General features: G+C 41.9%; 1 protein-coding gene across 1 annotated transcript in view; it reads right to left on the bottom strand.

The window, feature by feature from the left end:
- Positions 1 to 13685: 13685 nt before the first annotated feature.
- RAB40C (RAB40C, member RAS oncogene family) overlaps positions 13686 to 24114 on the bottom strand; it is a 198760-nt gene continuing 188331 nt past the window's right edge. Inside the window, exon 7 of the mRNA XM_086941279.1 lies at positions 13686 to 22456. Coding sequence (XP_086797405.1) covers positions 22161 to 22456 — 296 coding nt within the window. The 3' untranslated portion in view covers positions 13686 to 22160. The remainder of the gene's footprint in view (positions 22457 to 24114) is intronic.

Here is a 24114-nt window from a genome sequence, read left to right as displayed (position 1 = left end):
TACAAAGGACATAAAAAACATTATTATATACAAGTAAAATGCAATTAAACAATTTCATTTCAATCGAATTCATATGACTGAGTATTACAATAAAAACAGGGTTTAAAAATCAATAAAAGCAGTTTATACAAAGGGGATTACAGAGTTCTTGCGTCTTCTTGATCTAGCCACTGCCACTAGGAAATTTGCCATGGCGAATGTAATGCGTATATTTCCCAATGATTGTAGATAAAGCATGGCTGGTCTCACCTGGGAGAAGCCAGCTTCCCTTAAAACAGGTAACAGGTGTTTTTCTCTCTGGTCAGAGAAGAAATCGCAAAACATAATAAAGTGCATGGTGTCTTGAACTGAAAAATTGTCGCAAGTGCAAGGTGGTGCTAGCTCTATTTTAGTTTTCGGCACTCGAAGCAGTGGCAATAGAGTCTCACCACTCAAGTTGGACTTTAGCGGTTTCAGTGTCATGGTTATTAGCATCCCTTTCCTCTTAATAGCTTCTAATTGATTTTGGTGGCGGCCACCTTTATCAACTATGATCCCAAGTTATTTATATTCTGAGCAGTTAGAAATTACTTTTGTGCCAAGGGACCAAGTGTGCAATGTTTTGTTCCTAGTTATGGACAACACTTTGGTTTTGTTGATGTTGACTTCTAATAGATTATCGTCAGCGTACCCATGGAGCGTGTTAATCAGATTTTGAAGGCCCACTTTTGTGTGGCTGACCAGGACCACGTCATCAGCATAAGATATACTGGATAATGCTTTTCCCCCTAACCGGGGGGCGTGGGAATTGCAAGCCTCTAGTGCGGGTGGCAGGTCAGCTGTAAATAGATTGAAGAGGGTAGGAGCTAGCACACACCCCTGCTTTAGGCCTTTTGTAGTTGGAATACGCCTAGAGAGGTGCGAGCCATTTCCAAGCTTTACCTGGACCCACGTGTTCGTGTGCAATTCAATCAGGAGACTTAATAATGACGAGGGAATCCCCCAGGAGGCCAATTTTCGCCAAAGGATTCCTCTGTTAACATTATCGAAGGCCGCCTTAAAGTCCACAAAGCAGAGATGAAGAGCCTGCTTGGTCGCTCTTGCCTTATCGATGAGTAATGAAATGGCCACCAGATTTGTTGTTGTTCCGGTGTCTCTGCAGAATCCCATTTGGCTAGAGGGTATTAGGCTATGGTTTGTTGCCCATTCTCGCAGCTGGGTCAATAGAAGGCCCGCAAAATATTTAGCCTCAATGTCTTGGAGTGCAATCAGGCGGTAGTTTTTTGGGAGTATTCTATCCCCTGCCTTGTAAATCGGTGAAATGATTAAGCCCCTCCATGAGGCAGGCAAGCACCCCGAATTATTGACAGACATAAAGAGGGGGGTCAGCGTGTCAGCCCTATATTCCGGTTCGAGTTTAAAGAGGGCCGGCGGAATTCAATTAGGCCCGGCTGCGCCGTCTTTCCTGCCTTTGGAGATTAATTTCCTGATTAGGACCGCAGAAGGTTCAGGTTTGACATCTTCACATAATGAGACTGTTTGAAGTGGTCGGCTCTCTAGCTGAACCTGGGGCTCGCTTGTTTTTGCAACCTGTAGATTGAAATGTTCGTCAAGAAAAGATTCCCAAGACGATTTGGTTATATAAGATGTTATGCCATTACTTCTCGGATTTAACATTTTGTTTATAGTAGACCAAAATTGGGCGCTGTTATTATCCTTGGAAGCATAATGGAGTTTTGCCCAGAAATCCTCATCATTGGTTCTTTTGATTCTCCATTTCAGCTTTTTGAGATCAGCACGATGCTTACGAAGCTGCGCTAGAAGTGTTCCGCCACCCGGGCTTTTCTTCAACTGTCTTAAAGATTTGTTAATCATTTTTTTGTGGGATTTCATGGCCAGTTTCTGGGTGCCTGAGATCTTCCTTGCAATACCAGATGCAGATGGTGGGAAGTGCCGTACAGTTGTTGAATAATTGTTTGCAAACTCAGTCGTGAATTTTTCCCAACCTGCTACTGTATTGCCCGAAGGGTAGTTTAAGTTGTTCAATTGCCTTTTTGCAGCCTGAAGTACCTCCACAGTATTTGCTACCGAAGTTCTGATTAGTTTATGATTTATGGTGTGACTGTCCAGCAGTCCTGTTGGGTTTGAGAGTATGGCCTCAGGAAGGGCTCGTAGGATGACTTCTTGAGGGCGATGATCGCTATCACCCTTGTCTCCTAAGTTGAAGCCCAACATATGATGGAACAATGAAAGGGAGACTAGAGTGTAGTCGATAGTAGAGGTTGTTTTGCCTGAGGTAAATGAGGCCACAGATGGTGAGTCATCAGGAAATCTACCATTTAGAGCCCTTAGGCCCATATGTTCCAGATCTTCCAATAGTGATTTTGCAAGCTTGGATGTTTTACATTAGCTACTAAATGATTGAGTTGGTATATTCCAATGGTACGGCTGGGCTTGAATATCACTGTTTGAGGAAGACCCTAAGATGCATTGATTAAGGTCTCCAGACAGAATTAGATTTGTTGATGTTTGAGTAGTGATAACGTGATGTAAATGGTCCATTAGAAGTTTCCCCTCATGACTCTTATTTTTTGGGTTAATATAAGTGTTGGTCAGCTGTATATATTTCTTTATGCCCCCAAAGTTAAGTGATATCTCTGCTGTATTTGTAGCCGAGGAATTATTGCTTAAGGCTTGTGTGCTACCAATGGTTGATATTTTGAGGTAGGTTGCTAGACCTCCTGACAACCGACCAAACTTGCTTTTCCTTGTTGCTGCAGAACGTAACAGGTATAACCCTCTAGTTGAACCGGCTCTTCCAGCCATGTTTCCTGGAGAAGGATGATGTCAAATGTTTTCAAGTATTGTATGAAATCAGTGTCCGCTACTTTGTTGTTAAGCCAGTTTATGTTCCAGGAGCTTAGTTCTAGGTGTGATGCTTCTATGGACATTTCCGGCTTTGTTGGATATCCTGGTCATTGGGAAATCATTGTTGTATTACTTATACTGAAGAGCCGATGTTCAATCGTGCGATTCATGTTGGTAGGCCTTGAAATATTCTCCGCAGATGTTGCCTGAACTACTGTAGGAGAGCAACCCAATGCGCCCCTCAGCACAGACCTTGTCGTTGGAGTTGTTTTGGGTGGTAGCTGCTTGGGCCTCTCGAACAAGGGCAACGGATATCCAGTATCGTGGTGGACGGCTGTGCTAATCCCCCATATTTTAAGGAGACCTTGCTCTTCGATGATTTTATTAGCGATTTCAGGCGAAATCCATGTGGCTTTTGTCGCCTCGTTCCCATCCAACCTATCAGTTCTTATAAATTCTATAGATAGCAGGTCTGCTGAAGATAAGTCTTTTAGCGCTGGTATGGTGCTGAGTAGTCGTAGTAGATTCCCTCTGTTTAAGATATCGAATCGGCCCTTTGATTGGTACTCAGGAGTGAAAATGATGATGCTAGTCGGGAACTTGTTCGGAACATGCGACAGAGCAGTTAACTGAATGTTAGGGCCTTGAGTTCTTAATTTATTATAGTCACACTGAGGCAATGTTTCAATGGAACTGTCTCCAGAGGGGAAGGTTATTGAAACGGGCACAGAAGGAGCTGCGGTGATGCTTGCTATAGTAGAAGAGAGCTTAGTTTGGGGGCTCGGAGGCCGTGGTTCCGTCAGTTCTTGGGGGCGGGACCATTCACATGGGGACATGATTGGATCATCCCGTGCAAGATCCATGGTCTGATTTACCTGTATCGCTCCAGGCTCAGATATTCGAAGTGGAATGAGGAGGCTCCCCTCTATTACTTTGTTAAGGACATACTTGTCCATCGTGTTCTGCTTCCCGATGTCCCCTCCAAGTGAGACACTGCCATCCTCCAACGTGGAGACTGCTGTGCTTACGGACGTATGTACTACATTGGTGGAAAGTCTGGGGCCTGTAGAAGGTTGGTCTCTTCCAAGGTTGCTTGCTCTGTTAGGACCCATGTCCTGCTGCTCATGTCATTTCCTTGGCTGAAAGAGTGGATAAACTTCTGGTATGCTTGTTAGTGTTTGTTTTTTGCGGCCTTTCCTTTTCAATTGTCGCCGCCCTTTTGCATTGAGGGGGGGGCTTGTTGACCTTTAAAGGAGGAGTGGAACACGTTGACGTGTGAGCCGGTTTTGGCGCCAGAGACCCAGCTGGTAACACCAATAAGACTTTTTCAGAGGTACTTGATGTAGTTGATCCTCCTGTTGGTGCTGCATGGACGGCTGTTTCGGCCGTATTAGTGCACCTGGGCCTTGTGGTTGTCTCTTTAGGCAGCCCTTCTATTAACCAGGATACAATTTCTTGAAGCGCTGCAAGTTTGTCAATTATAGGACCGCAACTGCATACCAGCTTTGCCTCCTGCTGAGCTCTGACGATTAGCGAGTTTAGTTGTCCAAGTTTGTCATCTATCCGCCCGACAAAGACAGCCAAGGTGTCGAGTAGGGTCAGCTGTAGGTCCATTTTGTCCGATTGGAGATGCAGAGTGTCAACGGTTCGTTGCATAGTATTAAGCAAGATGTCCCACGTATTTGATACTTCAGTCGCTTGGGATCTTGATGGTGGCCCGGTACCATTTGCCCCCTTTTTAGGAGTTGAAGACAGTGAAGAATTCGGTAAGAAGGTTGAATTTGAGTAGACACCCTCACGGATTGGGCCCCATTCAGTAGCCTGGATGCTGTTAATTGATTCTGCTATTGGCGAAGATGGATTAATGCCAGTAGTCGGGATGTATGCAGCAACTAGATCGGCCCATTCTTGTGAACTCAAGTAGGTAGTATTAACGGGGCCGTCGCTCCCAAGGTTTGGTAAATTTACCACATCCTCCTTACTTTGGCCTAGCTGATCTTTAGCAACTCCTTCAGGGGGCTGTAAGTGAGGAATTGTGCTGTCCTGATGGGCTAGATGGCTTTTGTCTGTAATCGGCAAGTTGGTTATATTGCCTGGATCTTCGCTGCTTGGGACTTCTTGCCATTGAAAACCCTCCCTGCCACTGCTGATTATAAAATTGGGCACAGAATGCTTTTGTGTCTGACTGATTCCGCATGGAGATGCACCTGTTAGTGCTGATGTAAAATTGAGAACCGTGACAGATGAAGATGGATGACGGATAGACCTGGCCCCACTGTCGCCTTCCTGGGGCACTGAAGGGGTGCAGGTGGCCGTGTAAGAGGGCTTGCCTTCAACTGAAGCCCCTGTTTCCCCTGCTGTCACTGAACTCGATGGAGGTTGGCCGACCAATATAGAAGAGTTGGTTGAAATGCAACTAACTTGGTCCAAGGATTGATTAATGTGTGGATCCACCGGGGATAGGGGAAGAAGTGAGTCCTGGAGGCCCAGGATTTTACTGCTGGTCGAGAAGATGGTAGAAAAGGGATCCTTCAAAAAGATGAATTTAGATGTGATCCTCGGTTGCCGAAGAATAGAACGAGGAATCGCAACTGGTGAGACTCGATCGCTAGACACTCTTGAGCTCTCCTTGGGAGATTTCTTCTTGGGCAATTTCTGTTTCATTAACTGTTTCAATGACGTTCAGTGCGATCTCCAACTTTGTTTTCAAATTGGTTTCAGCTTTAGGCTTCGGCTTGCGCTCGAGTTGGACCCTTTTCTTGCCTGACCTCATATTGAATTTGGTGGGTGAGTTGGGTGAGTCACTGCAGGGCTGTCGCAGCAGGGGACTCACAGATCTTGAGAGGCACCTTCCCGCCTTCTCTGGCTCCACTCCCGTCCACCAATCCTCCCCATCACTAATCACAGCTCCACTCCAGGATTCCACTGCAGCTGCTGTTGTGCGCCTCCAGCAGCATGCCCGACGTCCGCAGGCTGTCTTGTGTGCTTCTGGAGCTCCTGGGGCACAAATTCTGAATCTCACGCGAGATGCGTGAGGTTCGGCACCCTCTTCTTTCTCCGCGCACGTAAGATGCGTGGGGAATGGCACAGCGTCGCACACCGGCCGAACAGCGTGTGCGGGGAGGCGGCAGATTGCTCCGGGAGAGCAGCGGAGGCAGTGCAGGTGAGGTCTGGGTGGCGGGAGGTGGCAGGCAGGTCCACAGCAGGCCCCCAATTAGCTCCAGGCAGGGGTAGCAGGCCACACCATGAGGAGGCACTGGTAGCACGGTGAGGCGCGGCGGAGCCGGGCAAGGGAGTGGAGTGCTCCCGTGGCCACGGTAAGGCACGGGCGAGGGTTGGGCCCCCTCCGCTTGTCACCAGTGTTATGTGGGCAAGGCAGTGGGTGACTGCAGCCCGGCTACCGCTAGGGTGGATAGCGTGGGGGGCAGATCGCTCGGCAGCAGCAGCAGGACAAGTAACTCAGCCCAAGCGTAGATGCTAGCCGGAAGTGGACTAGTTCCCTCTAGGGGACCTCTGAATTGAACAGGAATTAATTCCCCAACTTGAACTGCGCAAACGTGCCCTATAGTGTTCTAAATTGGGGGATTAAGTTCCCTTGCATACTGGGGTTCCCTGGGGGCCAACTAGCCCCCCATGAGCCTCCATTATGCACATGAAGTGTTGAAAGCCAATGCGAATTGGATTCTATTGTTCAATCTAACATTATACAGTCACTTACTGTTTTTCAAGCTTTCCCTCCCTTTTGTGTACTTTAATCCTTCATTTATTAATCCAGCACTATAGGACCATTAGAATTTGCTTGTTCAGTCTATTTTCCCTCTTTTCTACCTTCTATTTTTTCTTGAGTTCTGGGATAAATGATCCATTGTATTGTGATTTACATATTTATGCTCAAACTATTGTATTACTGTACTATTTTCTATGTTCACTATAACATCAGCTCACGTATATACCACAATAGCACACAATATAGCGGTTAGTTGAATATTGTTATCTTATTTTAGGCAATGTATGAGGCAATGAGTTTTCTCTCTATATGTACTTTATATCTTATTGTAACTGATTTTATAAACATTGTTCACTCACTTGTAGATTCAATATTTTAGATGCTATTTTCCTGAAGAAGACACTTCCGTGTCGAAACGCGTCGAAGAGGACCGTCTTTTCTCTATATTGATCTGTATATTATGAATTGTGTAGACTATACACTATTGACTTTATGTATTGAGATATTTTCTGTTTTTTTTTACTATAAATATCAAGAATATTTTTTATCCGATTTTAATGAAATTCATTAAACTGAGTATTCTTACAATTTAAAGTGTATATCTGTTCTCTTTGTTTGCCTACATTGCCGCTCGCTTTATTTTGCCTGAGCTGGTTACTTGTCAAAAAATAAAAGCCAATGAGCATGCAGCTCCTGCTCGGAAAGTTTTAGAACTCAAACGGGGGGCAGGGTAGAAGCACCCTGACCCCCTAGGCCTGCTCAGGGGGTCCCACATGGAGCCCAAGGACCCCTAAAAAATTTGGGGGGGGGGGGGGGGGAGAGAAATATTGTTTTTGGCCTTGGGGTCAGGGTGCTTCTACTCTGCCCCCTTTTTGAGTTCTACACGTTTGTTTTTCTGCTTTCTTGTGCCTCAGTCTACCGAGGCACAAGATGGCTGCCATCAATTTCTGTTTTGGAGTGTTGACAGACAGTGGCAGCCAATCAGCATACAGCTCGTGCACGGAAAGGTGCGCGCTTATAGATATATATTTTTTTCTCTTGATTTTATGAGGAACTACTGGAGGGATTTACACCATTTAAGCAAAAGCGTGATCTGCGAATCAGACTACCATTTTGCCAAATTTGGTGTAATTCCGTTCAGCGGTTCAGGCTGTAGCCGTGTCGAACGGTCCTATGGAAATTAACATGGGGAAAACACGTTTTGGGACCCCCCTTTTTTCTCGGCCTCTGCTTGACGAACTTTCAGGGAAGAAGCGGAGCGGAACGGAAATTCGTGAAGATTCAACAAGCGGCGCCAAAGTTATTCCCAAAAGAATGTTGCGGATTTCCTATAGAAACTAGGTCCTAACTATATATACCTACTGGCGATATATATATATATATATATATATATATATATATATATATATATATATATATACACACACACACTAATTTAAAGTACAACAATACTTGAAATCCAGAGTTTAATTAATGCATCTATAATCTACATACACTGCCTTCCTTTATTCATCTATATACCTTCCAAGTATTCATGGATATTTATCTTTATTAGTACTGGACCTATTTATTTATCACTTTTCTTCTTATTCAGCATATCCAATATACTACCCTATTTTTCACCCTATACCTCTCAATATATCCTCTAGCTCAATTCTCATTCATCCCAAACCCCATACCATTACTAGGATTCCCAAAACAACCCTTTCGAGACTCTTCCATACTCCACCCCTCCTTGCATCATCTCGTACCTTTTTTACTATTCTGATCCCTCAAAACAAGCCTTCCTAAACCCTCCCTCTCCACCTGTTTTACTCGTCCCCCTCCACCTCAATCTTACTCAGCCCAAACCTCCTCCTCCTACTACTACTGCTATGGGCTCCAAAACAAACAAAAACATTCTAAATCCTACCCTTCTATCCCTCCACTATCCTATTCAATCCAAATTACAGACTAATATTAATTTCATATTTCACTATGCTAATTCACCACTAATCCTTTATGGGTTCCGGAGTAGCGCGCTACTCGCCGAAAAAAGCACTTCAACACCTCATCAGGGGTAGCAAGAGCTATATAAATGCAAACCTTTTTACCTCTTCCACCCTTCGCTATCCTTCTCAATCCAAATAACTTATCCACCACCTAAATTACTTTCATATTTCACTATACTAATTCACCACTAACACTGTATGGGTTTCAGAGTAGCGTTCTACTCGCCGAAAAAACACTTCAACACCCCATCAGGGAGTAGCAAGCGCTATATGAATGCAAACTTGTTTTCTCTTCTCTATCCCTCCACTATCCTGTTAAATCCAAATAACAGACTAACATATCCACCACTCAATTTACTTTCATATTTTCACTATACTAATTGACCACTAATCCTTTATGGGTTCTGGAGTAGCTTGCTACTCGCCAAAAAAGCTCTTTCTGACGCCTCGTCAGGGGTAGTAAGCATTATATAAATGCAATTACAATACAATAATAACATATTTGATCCTATTAACCCATCAGTTTCAATCTTTTGTGAACTTTGTCTTGCTGCATTTCTGCAGCATATTGAAGTCTCTTCTGTCCAGCAGTAGTTGATGTAAGCTTTTCTTTTGGATTAGTTTGGCATATGACACATTTTACTTTGTTGAAGGAGTCCTAAGATTTTGGAGGTAGCAACACTTTGTCAGAAGGCAAAGATCTTCAGCTACCACATGCTTAGCTTATGTTTATGACTTTAAGTCAACAGAAAACCAGAAACAAAAAAGAATTACGAATATGATGGATAAAACAGATGATTATAGAGCCGCCATTTTGGAAAATGGTGAAAGGTTTACTCTGAGGAGTTATTTTCAGTGCCTCCAAGACTGCTGAACACCCAAAACCTACGTTTTAACACCAAAATGAAGAATATAGGTATCATGGTTCCTGAAATATTACATCATCACTGCAGCGCGTTCATCATTTTAAAAAATGTTGTCCAGAATATTTCGGCCTGGGTTAGCAATGTATGATTTTACGAAGGTATATCTAGGGGCCAGGACTATTCAGGGAGACCCAGCATCTCTCAAGGACTCTTCCTTTACACATCTGACCAATCAGAGGTTTCAAGATAATTCTGCATCAGACATTCCACTGGAATGGCTACAAGATACAGATACCTTCTTCATGCCAGTAATACCCTCCCCACTCAAAGTTGACCATGGAATTGGCAAAACTTTACTTCATTGTCAGCATTAACTACTCTGGGTAACAGCTCTGGGATTATCTGCTTAGGCGAATCCAATGTAATCACCACAGCAGTCATGATAGCCGCTGTCCTCCACTCATAGCCTCTACTTTAGTACCACTGATGCTGGACTATTGCTTGTACTTCACTATGCTGGGAGTTAAGGCAGCCAGGGTCTCAACATCCAATTTTTATTATTACTACACTTGTTCCTTTGAGTTAAGCCTGATTGTCCTGTGCCACAGATAGCCAGGACTGAGCTAAGGTTTAGAGATTAAAGTAACCTAACTGGCCCTGTTACATAATAGTGATTTTATTCATTGGTGAGGTCTCACAACCACCACACATTTTATTTTATTTTAAGGGTTTTATGTAGCCCTGGACAGACCCGGAGGCATCGTAGTGCTTTACAACCTTATTGTATTGTAGCAATCTAGTCCAAAGTAAAACATCTACAGACTCTCACAGACTGTGATTTCGAGAGGGCCAGATGATGGTACAGTGACTGCTAAGCACAAGCCGGCAAGTGGCCCCTTCAGTGATACCAGTCTGATACTGGTACAGTGTTTGCAGAGTTGGCAGTCCACTACAAAATGTGACAGGTGACTAAATCATTGATAAGCAGGGCCCGGTGATTGATGGCTCCAGGTTTCATATCTTGTCCGATTAGAGCCATCCACGATAAGGAGGAATAGATTTCATTGCATAAAGATGTGACTTTCATTGGCTGTGTAATTAAGAAAGCAGGATAGTGGCAAGACGTTTAAGTCAGCCAGAGAATTTCTTGATGCTAAGAGCTTGCAGTAACAGCTGTGACAAAGTGGAGAGCCAAAATGACAGTGATGGAGTGTATGCATATATATAGCCGATTTGAACACTCCAAGATGGCTGCCAAAAGTGAATGAACTTATGTGCCTCTTTTATGTTTATTATTTTTAACGCCTTGGCTGCTAGGCGTTTCCCCCCCCCTGTGCTGGAAATTGCCATTTTGCTGGTGTCATGACGAGCTCAGCTCGTCATCAGCACAGCTCAACTGTGCATCATGACGAGCTGAGCTCGTCATGAGTATCGAAAGGGTTAACATGTGATGTGTTGAATGAAACTTTATTTAAATGACAAAAATGTCTCTGTTAGCCAGCACTGATGAAGGCGGCAACGCCGAAACGCGTTTGTTTGTTGACTGAAGTGTACGCGCTAAAAATAAACCAAGCGCAGAGACCGATAAATCTGGCTGGAGTGTCCTTATTTGCGGAACAGTTCGCGGATTGAACTGTGGGTTGGAGATTATATATATCTATCTATATATCTATATATATATATGTATGTATATATATATATATCTATCTATCTATATATATATATCTATATATCTATCTATATATATATCTATACTACTATTATACAGAGAGAGCCCAAACCTTTGAGGCGGGTAAGCACAAGAACTACAGCACCAATCGGAACACCCAATACAGCATTGCAAACTACAGTATGAGCAGATGGTCATAGGCTATACAGCAGCCCAACATATACATTAGAAGGGGAAAAGAACGTTTTGTGAAAAGTAGTCCGTTGTGGACGTGTGCGTTGTGGGATTCGGCAAAAGAGAAGCTTTCTGTGTGGGACTAGCGTTCCAATACGAGTGGGCGTGACCTTTAGCATTGTTGTGAGCGTTGGACGTTGATGCGATGTTGTGCGTCTAGGTGACGTTTGAGGATGGAGCGAACACACATGTTCGCATATTGCAGTGGCGTAGGCTGGAGCAGCCAAGCACGTTCGGGGATGGAGCGAACACCAGACAAACACATTTGCGGCTGGAGCGTGTTAAGGTACAGTGGCGTCGGACACAGCATGCCCGGACAACGTCGGATAGGCTGCTAGTTTATATATATTTCAACTCCGATCCCATGTCACCCACAGGAACCCAAATGAAGCTGCACTCACTTTCCGATTTTCAGCAGCTGTAGATTGATTTATTATTCCAATCAAAATCCAAATAAGGGTACAGGCGAACAACCTATGCGTTTCGGTACGCTTATACCTTGATCATGGTTGGTGTGTTCACAACAAACAGCATTACATGTTACTTTGCATTTAGTCCAACAGTGCATTATGGGACAGAGAGTCTCTATATTTACAATTTTAAAATTGGAAGGAGTATATTGTGGTTCACAAAGAGATTTTGTTCTTTACATGTTATATATTTATTAGTTCCTTGTCTTTTATTTGTGCTGACTGTTTGTATAAGGTTCAATTAAGCATCTTCCAAGGATTTTGGTCGGTTTAATGACTTTTTTGTGTGTAGTTTTATAACTTTATTGTTCAAAACACATTGCTTCTAGAATTAATTTCATTCTTTTCCTTTTGGGTCTTCCCGTTCCACGGTATTCATTATGGTTCGTACCTTGGTTTCCTTGAATCTTCTTGTGAATAATATAACTTGATTCCATTCAGTTGTCCATTAATTATTTTATTCTCTTTTATACCACTTCTCATTGTGAACCAACTCCTATTTCTTTTTCCATTTCTCTTTCCTTTTTTAAGAACACATCACGGTCTCCAGGGTGCTTCAAAGGTGTATGTATAATTCCTCAGATAAATTCAATCCATACGGGGACATGGTTCTGAAATTGAGGATATGTCTGGACTCTTTCTGCAGTAAAGTTCGTTCCCTGTTAATCCCAGGCTCACTCTGGGGGACAGTTTCTATTCCACTGAATTTTAAACATTTCCAATCACCCTTGTAGTGAATTTCTACATGTTTTGCAATGGCATTATTTTTGTCCTTATTTACCGTCGCTCTCACGTGTTCAAGGACTCTTCTTGAGCTCACAAATTGTGCTCCCCACATATTTGAGTTTACATGGGCATTCTATTATGTACACAGTGTACTGACTTTTACAAGTGATAAATTGCTGTATCCGCCATACCTTACCATCTTCCATAGTTAGTTCCCTTATAGGATTGGCGATTTGGCACACTTTACAACTATGGCATTTTGTGAAGCCTTTTGTTTTTAGCCATGTGCCATAATATATATATATATATATAGCTGCTGAGTGTGTCATGGGGATTATTCCATTTCTTATTTGGTGACTTATGTGAAAGTCTGTGTAGCATTATGTGCGTTTGACTATTTAGAGCAAAAGTGCCTTTTTGTTTTCTTTTTCCTCCTTCTCCACTTCCGCCATTAAGCTAGTGGATGCTGTAAGTTAGTTGATTGTGGAATGTGGAGTTTTTTGGGTATATGTGGAATGTGGTGGTTTTTGGGTATATGTACTTTTAGTTGGTTAATGTGAAGTGGTATTAAGTGGTCAGCTTTTTTTGCTTTTACCCTCCTGTCACAATGTTGTATGTGTGTGTTTTATATATTTCGAGTGCTAATAAAAGAGTTTACCCATAACACTTTGAAGCTTTGGTCTTACACTGAATAATTCCAGCCAAGGTGTAGAATGAAAACACTTAGAATAATTCTATTTAGTCTTTACACATACCACACAAACGATTATGGGCTATTGAAGAGCATGTAGGAGATGTTATCATGTTGCACCCGTACAGTGTACAGAAAAGCCAGGGGGCACATGTCACTTCAATATGATTCTTAGTAGAGAATGAATCAATTCAATTAGAAATAATAGATCGCCCTAAAAAAACTACTCTTTTTGTGTAATTGTGCAAAGGGTGTTATAAGCTGTCCTTTCATCCCGTGGCCCCTGTACTCAGAGCGGTCCAGCACAAAACAAGTTACTTACCTGTTCACTGTGGTTCTCCAGTATTGGTATCTTTCATAGATTCAATGAAGAATCATCTGGCACCTTGATTCTGCAATGGGAGGGGAAAAGGGAGCCCTGAAATGGAACTCCCAAAATACATACTGCCACATGGGCTCAACAGTTTAAAACAAAAAACAGTTTAATTTATTTTAATAGAAAACAAACATTTCACAGTTTACATTTGCTGTACAGATATACAAAAAAGTTGTAAAGAAGATAGGAATGCTATAAGTTTGCAGCAGCTTAAAAATGCAACATTCTGTTTGTAGTGTCAAAAAATGTTTGTTCCCATCTATAGTGCACATTCTACACTCCCATTGGGTTTTGCATCCTTGTTGGTCATAAGGAATGGGAAATATATTTAAAATTAGACCACAATGAATGCTAATGGATCACTGACTGCTGGAAGGGGAGCACTTGAACATGAAAGTACAGAAACCCACCCCAGCACAGCAGGAATCTCTGAAGATGGTGCCACATGGTCATGGACCAAGACGGAATCTTAGAGATTAGGGAGAGAGTGCTTGGAATGATAAATTCATTAAAAAAAAATTCTCGTGCAAGGAAATACAACAAATAATTGAATAAAAAATTCCCATTTAGGAATATAAAAAGCACATAAGCTTCCTATACATCTTATTGTGCTACGTGCAATGAGTGCTGTGGTAGAAGTAATGATAGGCAGTTTACAGTGGAATCATTCAATGACAGTTGTGGAAAGTAAATGAGAGATATTAGTGATGTTCTACCATTTTAGCTGTGTCCTGTCTAACGTGTTATAAATAAATAGGCACAGTGAGAGTAGTCTTTGTTGATTTTCGCAGTATGGCGATTAGTTACCCAACACTAAGAGCGATGTCTCTTCCACTTCAAGATGTTGCCTCAAGCGGAGAATGGGTCAATAAGTGCAGTAAGCAAATGCCACTCAATGAGAACGCTTCTTGTGCTGTATTTGTGATATACTGAAGCACTCACTTTGTAAGCCTTCCTTTTCAAACTGCAAGATAAATAGTCTACAGGAGATAACAAGCATATGATAGTGTCTAATACTTGTGCAGCTCTCAAGCCAGGCAGCCTTTAAGTGCTCTGTCAAGGACTGCAGCGTGACAGGCACGGCTGCGTTGGTGCACTAGCCGCTGTAGTTCTATGGTTTACAATAACTACAAAAGGATGTATCTGTGCTGTACATAATTTAGACAGAAGCTTTCTTTGTTGCAGTGGTAGCAGCACCAAGGTTCTGATCAGTAATTAATTGTTGGCAACTATGGCGTGGCTATGATTTTAAACACCATCTATTTGATTAAGTTATCAAGGGAAAACAATGGTGGGGTATGGTTCAGTAAATTGTCATTGTGTGAAACCTAAAAGGAGAGTTGGAGTAAACTAAACCAAGGACACCCTAGCTAACTCTTGTGCTTCATGATTCAGTTGCAAAGCATTTTAGTTTACAGCGAGGAGATTCAGCTGTGTCCATTCTTTACATTGCACCAGTCATGGGGGGAGAGATCTCACTAAAATATGCATGGAAGGGCATGTATTAGTGATGAGAGATACTCTCTCAGAGCTTCAATAATGTACCATTCCAATGACCACACCTTTCAGCGTCCTGTCACCTCTTCATCATTTACAGTTAGGGCAGAAGGGGTGGCGTGTGATCAGTGTCCAATCATCATTTTGATACAAAGTATTTGCTCCGGGGATATGCAGAAGGACCTAGTTAAATTAAGACTTTCATCATAGCTGCGAATAAAGGCTACTGTTTGCTGGAAGCCCATACATTTGTAAAAAAAGATTACTAGCAAAAGGTACCTGTTTTGCCTGCTGCACAAAAGAATCTCACTGAAGCTAAAGTCAAATGTAGCTAGAACAGGTGAAAAATGTAGCTATAACAGGTGAAACAAATAGCATTCTGTTCCTGGGGGAAATATAATAATTAGGAGAAGAGTAAACGAAAATCTCAGGCCACTGACAACAGGAATATGATGGAAGAAAGTGAAAATGTGTCAAAGCAAGACTTCATATAAAGCAATCTCATCACAAACAACTGGCCAAAAAGGGTTGAGGATGCTTAAAGATCAAATACCCGAAATTTAAGCAACAAAACAGAAATTTAAATTCTCATATTAATGAACATTCTGAGCAACATAACATTAGCTTCCTCAAACTGCCATGGGGGACGAGGTTTTCTACTAGACATTTCAGTCAATACTTTACATCAGGATAGCCACAAAAACATTATTTCGATCAACAGTTCTTGAGCATGGCTATCCAGCATAGATTCATATTCTTCTTCCTCCTTATAAAGGAGCGGAGGAAGGAGGGCAGACTTCCAAACATGTTGCTAACATTTTTAGCCTTCACACCACTCACGGTAGAGAGAGCATTTAGGCATCCAGGTCACTGGGATGTTCAAAACATGACACCTCCTAGTAAATGCCTTCTTGGCTTTCGAAGGGTGTAGGATAAAGAAATACGATGCCTTAGTTAAAAAAGGGAGTTGGGACAGGTCAATTTAAACACTGAAAATATTCTTAAGTGTGGAATTTAGAGTTACTTGCCTAGTATAAAATACAACAAAGTAACCATCCATTAAATGAGGCGTAAGCGGTTTCTAAAGTCAGAATGATAAATCCAATTGCTGTCCCTCGTCAGTATCCAAGCTGGAATGTTCACAAAAGACATAAAAGTGGCCGGTTTGTTATTCTAAAGCACCATGTTTCCTGTCATGCATTTTACAAAAAAGAACACTGAAGGTACTATAGAGCTAAACTTTGTTCTGAGGTACACCCCTTTGACGAATATTGAAAGTGTTCTTGCGTTTAGTTTCTTGATATGTTTAAGAGAGAAACATAACATTATTTTATGGGTCTGAAAGAAAGGAATAGGAGTGGTGTCTACTAAAATGGCAGAAAAACTAGTAATAAGAAGATGATACATTGCACTAGTAAAACTGGATGAGTACTAATTCAGATCATATTCCTATTAAAACAGTAAACTTAAAGGACAAAGTATCAATTCCAGGATTTCTTCTAATAAAACTACTTGCAACTATGAAGGCAACTTTAAAAGTCAAATCATTTATATTACAATTGTACAGATACCCAAAGGGAGCTGTCTTCATGAGCTCCACGAGAACAGTAAGTTATCAAGTTGGACTTCAACAAGACATTTTCTCATCAAAAGTCTGACAGAGATCACAAACTAATGCTATTAAAAAAATAATTTGGCCTCTCATAAAGGATTCAAATGCCTGGAAGAACAGAAGACTTCAGACGTAAATTTTCCAGATACAAATGAAAGGGCAAAGTGAATAATTGTTAACATTTTAAAGAGTAAAACATCATGGTACAATCCATTAATCCCCTCCCACTTTAATCAGAACTGCCACACAATTGTGACGGAGATTAACACGACCCTCTGTCAAGACCTCAGAAATTAGGCACGGCAAAACTACCAAACAGGACTGTGTCAGGTAGCCTATCTAGTGTACAGAAAAACTTTATGTAAGGAGAAGAAGGAGGACCATATCTTAGGAGCTTCGAGCTTCTGAATGACATTAACGATGAGATAATGTACATGTAAATCATATTAGGAAGCAAAGAAAAGTTCTAGTAGTCCCCTTCGGAGAAGTTCTCTCAGACACAGTCTCAATACCGGGATAATAATTATGGAATTTTCCTCTTTATTCAAATGCAATAGCATCGAACTGAGGCTTTTATTTATTTATTATTTTAGGAACTATTTAACTTGAATTACTTTCCTAATAACCTTTAGAACCTTAAGAGCCAAGGTTTGTTATATATAGGGAGTCGTAGTGTGTATAGTGAATTTATTGTTCAATAATAACACATGATTTTGTGAAACGCTCTCGAGTAGCTGAAGAAAACATTACTGTGACCTAATTTGAGGCATCCACTGTGTTTCAGAGAGTTCTTAAAGGCCCAGTAGGAAATCTGTATGCCATCCTTATTTTAGTGTTGAACGTAGGATAGCACTTGGCAATGTTACTGCATGGCTCTCGCAAAATACTATGTTGTTGCAACCATAACTGTTGCTCTCAGAAAGATTCCAACACAAAGACTACAGTAAGTAACTAACTATTATAAGACGATGATTCTTGGGACTTCTCCTGCATCACTGAAGAGCAGAGCAGTTGTGCTAAAGCATCCACAGCATTTGTCTTCATGCTTGGCTAATACACAACCAGAAATTTCTTCCAAACTTAATACCTGGAATGCCAATGTTACTTCACAAGGGCTTGAGCTTACATTTTTTTCTTTAATTACTGATAGTACACAGGTTTGCACAAACATATTAACCGCTGTAGAGTTTTCGCTCTTCATTTTTTGTCAGCCACAAAAGTGAAAACTCTTGTCTGTGCCTTTCTATGAAAGCAATCTGCACATCTGAAACATCTAGCAAAGACATCCGCAAACTAATGAAATCAAATATTAGGCTTGGGAATAGTAGAATGCTTTGAGTACCTCCACAGTGTGTTTTTAAAGAATAACCACCACTGCCACAGGCTATGGTGGTGGCAAATAAGAGTTTTGCATGACCAGCCAGAAACGTAACTCTTAAGCTGCATTTCTTTGGCAGGGATTCCTTCATTTCTTCAAAGCTCCGGGTATGAAACTCGAGAAGGCAAAGGCTTAATTTGTTTATGTTTATTGACAAAAAAAAGTCCTCTTCATGTACGAAGAGTCCTATATTATTCCCCGTTTGTAGAGGAGAGAAAAGGGAAAGTGTCTATACATCTGACTATTTAAGGTTCATCACTATGTGCTCCTCCAGACAGTATGAAAATGTTGGGGTGTTACGTCAAAAGGAGTTGACATTGTAAATCCTCAGAGAATCATGTGCTGCTTGCCTCAAGAGTATATGTTGAGCACTCACATGCATTAGGGATAGGTGCTGAACAGGTTCTGGATCTTGAGGAAGGCCACAGATCAGCTAAATAGCCACTTTGCACCTATGATAATCTGGAGGGAGGGGCAGGAAGTTTCAATCACTCACCCTCTTCTGGTAGGGATAGAAGCTAATAAAGAATTGCATTATTTTTCATAAAAGAGCCCAGATGTGGAATAAAAAAATTGCCACATGAAAAATCAACATCTTCCTGTGGTAAGATTTAAATAGGAGGGTTCTTTCCTCTGAACAAGGAAGTAGAAAGTCACTGCTTGTTTGAGTTGTGATCACATTGCTAAGAAATGTAAGCAATTACTCCCAACATATTTGGCACTTATAAGGATCATGGCCTTGAATAACTGCTAATTTTCCTGAAACAACCAAGGGTGTTTTTTGAGAAGCAAACTATATTTGGAAAAACATAATAGGAGATACTAAAATAGAAAGGACCAGCATAAATGCAGAGGTATCCGGTCACACTGTAACAAAAATAAATGGTAAAAGTGTGTGTATCGAACAAAAACAGGTCACAAAATACCGACAGATGTCACAGTAAACTAGAATGACATCCTGTGAATAGACTATCTGGGGTCAGAATGAGCAAGGAGTTGGAACTCTCCACTCATAAGCCACAAACGTTTGAGAGACATAGAAAGGCAGTGTTCGGAACACAGCAGAAGGCCTCAGATTTACAGACAGCAACAGGGAAGAATTAAAAACTCAATTTATAAAAGATTCAGTGCTTTGGAACAGTGCAGTAGTGGGAGGACTTCACTATTCAGTGGCCGCAAGAAGCCCCTTTGAGAGCATTTAATCAATAATCCATCTGGTTCACGAAGCCTGCAACTGATTGCTATCTTCTGTGGCCTCTATTCAAGGCCCCATCATTACTCGAACCCTCCAGTCTATTGAAACACCTAAAAGCCATTCAAATACTAGTGCATGCTAGACAGAAAGGCTCTCGACCTAGGTGACTACACACCATAAACCAAAGAATGCTCTCAAATAGCATTCTAAGGAAGTGATCTGGGATGCCAGAAAAGAAAACAATCCAGGATGCCATTGGGCAGTATGGGACCATTTGAAGGTTTTAAGTAATAAGGGCCTTAGCAAAATAGATTACTATTAGGAACATTTTAACAAAATGCACAGAATCTCTTGCTGACAGGAACTTTTCAAAGCATAGGCATCAAAAGAAGACAGTTTGCTACAAAACTGCACATCGGTATCCGTTGAAGAAAAATCAGCTTTTCATGTCTCCTGTATCCTAGACAAAAGTGATTCTTCAGATAGATTACTATCACTTTGAACATGTAGGCGATAAAGAAATAATGGTTATACAAAGGCAAATCATTTATGTCATGGCTTATGTTCAATGCAGCTTATTGCAGCAGGACTGCAGATGTAGAATACTGTACGACTGGGTCATTAAATCCATGCACCAGACTATCTGTCTACTGCACGTAACACGCAGAAGATTCCAACTACTCCCAACGTTCATAAATGTATCCTCGTTTTGCTTGGATTGCAGACTGTGCTCCGACTAAACCAGTCAATGCTTCCCTAATCTTTACTTTTATGGAACAAGAATGGCAACTGAGAAATAACTAATATATTCCTTTAAAGTATTTCCATTCATTTTCAAAGTTAGCAGTGCAGAATCAACATATGGCCCACGTTTGTGTGGTCACACTGATCAGTGGAGTGTCATGGTGGTTAACTAGAAAGGAGACCTTAGGACTTATTACTATAACCAAGCTTTGCATGAATGCATAATTTGGTACTACCACACAACCGATAGATCTGTAATGCCATTGGATTTCATAGATCATATCAACGGTGATGGTAGGCAGCTCATGGCAAAATCTGTTCCAAATTTTGCTGAAATTACTGCTTTTTGGTACACTTGGCCTGCACTGGCTACCATTAATCTGTGTTCAGACCAAGACACAGGAACTTTGAGCGTAAAGGCACTGCAATAAGCTTAGTTTTTTTTAGACTACTTCAAATCTCTTTAAAGGGTTGTCCAATTCAAAAGACATCAAGTGAGATGTACTGTCACGCATGCTGTAAATTGCCTCTTCCATGTTGTTTGCTAAATGGAAATTAGACAGGGTTAGTGAACACTAGATCAGGTACAGTTACAAAAGCTGTACACATGAAGCTTTTCTCCTTTCTTCACAATGCGAACAGGTCCTGTCTGAGCAATGTGGTAGCCTCAAAAGATGGGAATGGAGTACATTGCTTTGCCGGAAAGAGGCTGGCCACTCCCAGATTGTTACGGTTATCCTAGTTTTGAGGATTTAATGGAGTAATGGCAGAAAATCAACAGCATGTTAGACTGCAGTAGGCCTGCCAGCTGTGATCTGCCAACCATATTCTTCACCAGAGAGGACCGAATGACTAGAATCTGATGCAGAGCAACACACAAGACAACCAGATGTGTGTATAAGCGGATGGTGGCTAGGGGCCTCAGCATGCAAGAGCACCGCACAACCAACAGTTCCTGCAGACAAGCAAAGTGTACTAACACCATCTTTCCTACCGAGGTGAAAGCAAAAGGGGACAAGCAGCATTTTAGTGAACAGGACAATCAAATTATTGTGCTTTCCAAAGCAAAAAACAACTAGTGTTGCTGCATTAGCATAAAGCAAGATATTGGTTTTCCCTCTTAGATCAGCAAACATTGTGATTGGTCTATTATATAGCAGGATGTCCTGCATAGAAAAACTAGAAACACGTGGAGGGAAGCGCACAGCACTGCAAGGTACCTCTACAGGCCAATGCTTAGGCCAACTAAGATTTCTTGTAAAGCTTACATAACACCTTTTCCATTGCAGGAAACTGCAATACGGGAATTCTAAGCACAGCATCAGACAAGAACGTGAATGGTTTCAGCTTGTTACCATGACTGCTTTCTCTTTGTTTGCCAAAAACATATGGATTTGTTCTAAACCTCTAGATAAACCAGGAATGTGCACATATTCGGAATGGATCATTAGCAACTGTATCTAGAGTGAGTCCTACTTGTGTTGAAACCGAATGTGCTGCCTGGTGCAGAAGGAGCACAGCTTTCTCTATGATAAGCTCCACCACAGCAGTATCCCTGAGTGACAACACCCCACTCAACACTCTAATATACAGGGGTGCATAAAAGAGTTCCTGAAATTACAAGATAAAAATAAAATCATGACTGTTAACGTATTTTACAGAAGGGAAGAAATCCGATTAGGTGTATACTCCTCTAATAGCCTTCAACACCATGCTATCAGTGTGGGTGTTTTTCTGATGGTGGCAGGCCAGCTGGGAGAGGTTCTTGCATTCACTGCTTTCATGTCTCATCCCAACAGTGGTCTGGATGATATAAAGACTAAAAAAGCCTCTGCTGAAGTAGATTGGGAACAGATCTCCATTGTGGTCAGTCCTCCGATTCCACCTACTGAAGTGAATGCAAAATCTCTTTTCTCAATTCTTCCTGTATCTTTGTATACTGGATATTCCAGAGGCTAGCAGATATAGCGTACTCTCCCAAGAAGCTGACCAGTTCTATGACCCAGACAAACCAGGCCTAGTTCACAAACCATAGCTTTTCTATAAGTGAAGTGCTGGGAGAAATACTGGTGGAAGCCCCTGAAGAGGAAAGGATGACAAGCCGGCAAGGAAGGACCTGGTAGGACTGACTCATTGGCTAAGAGATCTTGCAGTTATTCCTTGAGCAGTTCTGTGGTGGGCTCTGTGGGGGGCGAATCGACTTTGAGCGTTTTAGACTGTTGCCCTTGCTGCTGCTGCCACCACCGCCACTGCCCGCACCGCTGTTAGCAACAGAATAGGAACGTCCATGCATCATCACTGCATTCATCCCATTGGCCATGGAGAAGGATTTCAGGTGACTCTTTATGGCAACAGGCAGCGGGAGCTTGTCAATGAGATGAACTGGTGTACATGAGACAATGGCTCGACAGCAAAGATCCTGCAGGCTGAACACTGAAGGCAAAAAAAGAAAAATAAATATCAAGATAATTACCTTATATAACAAAGTACACAAGATGGAGTGGTGCATCATGAGGCAGCTCAAAATGGAACTTCACATGCATTCAATGTAACACATCTTCATCCATGGCATACTGCACATCCAGTGTAGCATCTATTGCACAGAAACCAATAACAGTGACTAAAAGCCGTAGCCCCTTATAAAACACATTCCTCTGTACTCAGAGACAATATATGTGTCTTGATGTTCCCAGAAGACGACTTACACACCCCTTGTACACACTGACAGCATTGGAGGCATGTTTTTAACCTAAATTCAGCTTTAGATTTGAACATCATAACAGTGGAGATCCTGGATGTCTTTATTTTTAACAAACGTTTCTTAAAATATATATATTTTTTAATTGGTAAGGTAATGGGAAACCCAACCACAGCAAAGATAGCCAGCCGCAAGGCTGGATTTCAAGCAAGACTTTGGCTGCCTACTGTCAGAGTTTCCCCCTTCTTGAGTTCACAAACAAAACATAATGAACTATGGATTTGGTAAAGGACTGCCTTGCCAAATATGGCATCGTTTTAATGTCTAGCATCCTCACTGCTGTTTTCTAAAGTATGCAGTAACACCACTTTAGCACCCTTAGAGGTCTTCAACTGATGTACGTTTCAGATGTAAGCAGTCTATTTTTTTAAATACATTTTTTATTTTTTAAATACAGAGGGTACATAAACAAGAAATAAGTAAACAGAGTAGAATAACAATCAACTGCATACGTATAGCAGATAATCATATCAAGCAAATGAGCAAAACAACGAAGAGAAAAAATTAACTATATATGGCAGGGGAATCACACAATTCACACGAAAAATTCCCATATGCGGCTACATTTTTGCAATGAACGTATAGCTCCAGTTTTGGCCAGTGCCCGTTCCCACTCATATATGTCTTTCATGAGAGCTAACCATTAAGGGTTAGGAGAGATCCATACTCTCACAATACAAAGACGGGCAGCAACTAGTGCAATAGATAAAAAGCTTCTCATGGCACGATTATCACTCTGCTTAAACGCTAACATGATGTCTTTATTAATGAGTGAAAGATTAGAGCCCGAACATTGAGCAATATATTGTGTAACTTTCTCCCAAAAATCAAGTAACATAGGACGTGTGCAGAACATATGGAGAATGTTAGCTGCCATAAGATTCTGCCCTTGCTCCCAGTGGCCACTCGAAGGCTTCTCATCCAGGGACTTATCATCTCGCGGCTGGATTTCAGCAATGCGCTATTCCTGGGCGCACCCGAATCGACCCTGAACAGACTGCAGCAAGTGCAGAACGCTGCGGCCAGGCTTTTGACGGGTCTCCCTAGGCGGCAATCTGCCCGCCCGGCGTTGAGGGCACTGCACTGGCTCCCTGTGAGGGACCGGGTGAAATTCAAGTCACTCTGCATCGCCCACAAAGTCCTGCAAATGGGTGGGTCCACCTATTCTTGAGGAGATGGTCCAGCCCTATAAGGCCTCTCGTTCCCTCCGCTCTGACCACCAACATCTCCTTCAGGTTGGCAGGGTGAAAAAGGCAAGAACTGGTGGCAGAAGGTTTTCAATAAATGTGGCCTCCTTGTGGAACTCACTGCCCCTACAACTGCGTTCCGAAGC

This window comes from Lissotriton vulgaris, chromosome 10 (assembly GCF_964263255.1).
Source record: "Lissotriton vulgaris chromosome 10, aLisVul1.2, whole genome shotgun sequence".
NCBI classification, from domain to species: domain Eukaryota; kingdom Metazoa; phylum Chordata; class Amphibia; order Caudata; family Salamandridae; genus Lissotriton; species Lissotriton vulgaris.
The sequence above is the reverse complement of the archived record's forward strand: the minus strand, read 5'-3'. Positions and strand labels throughout refer to the sequence as shown.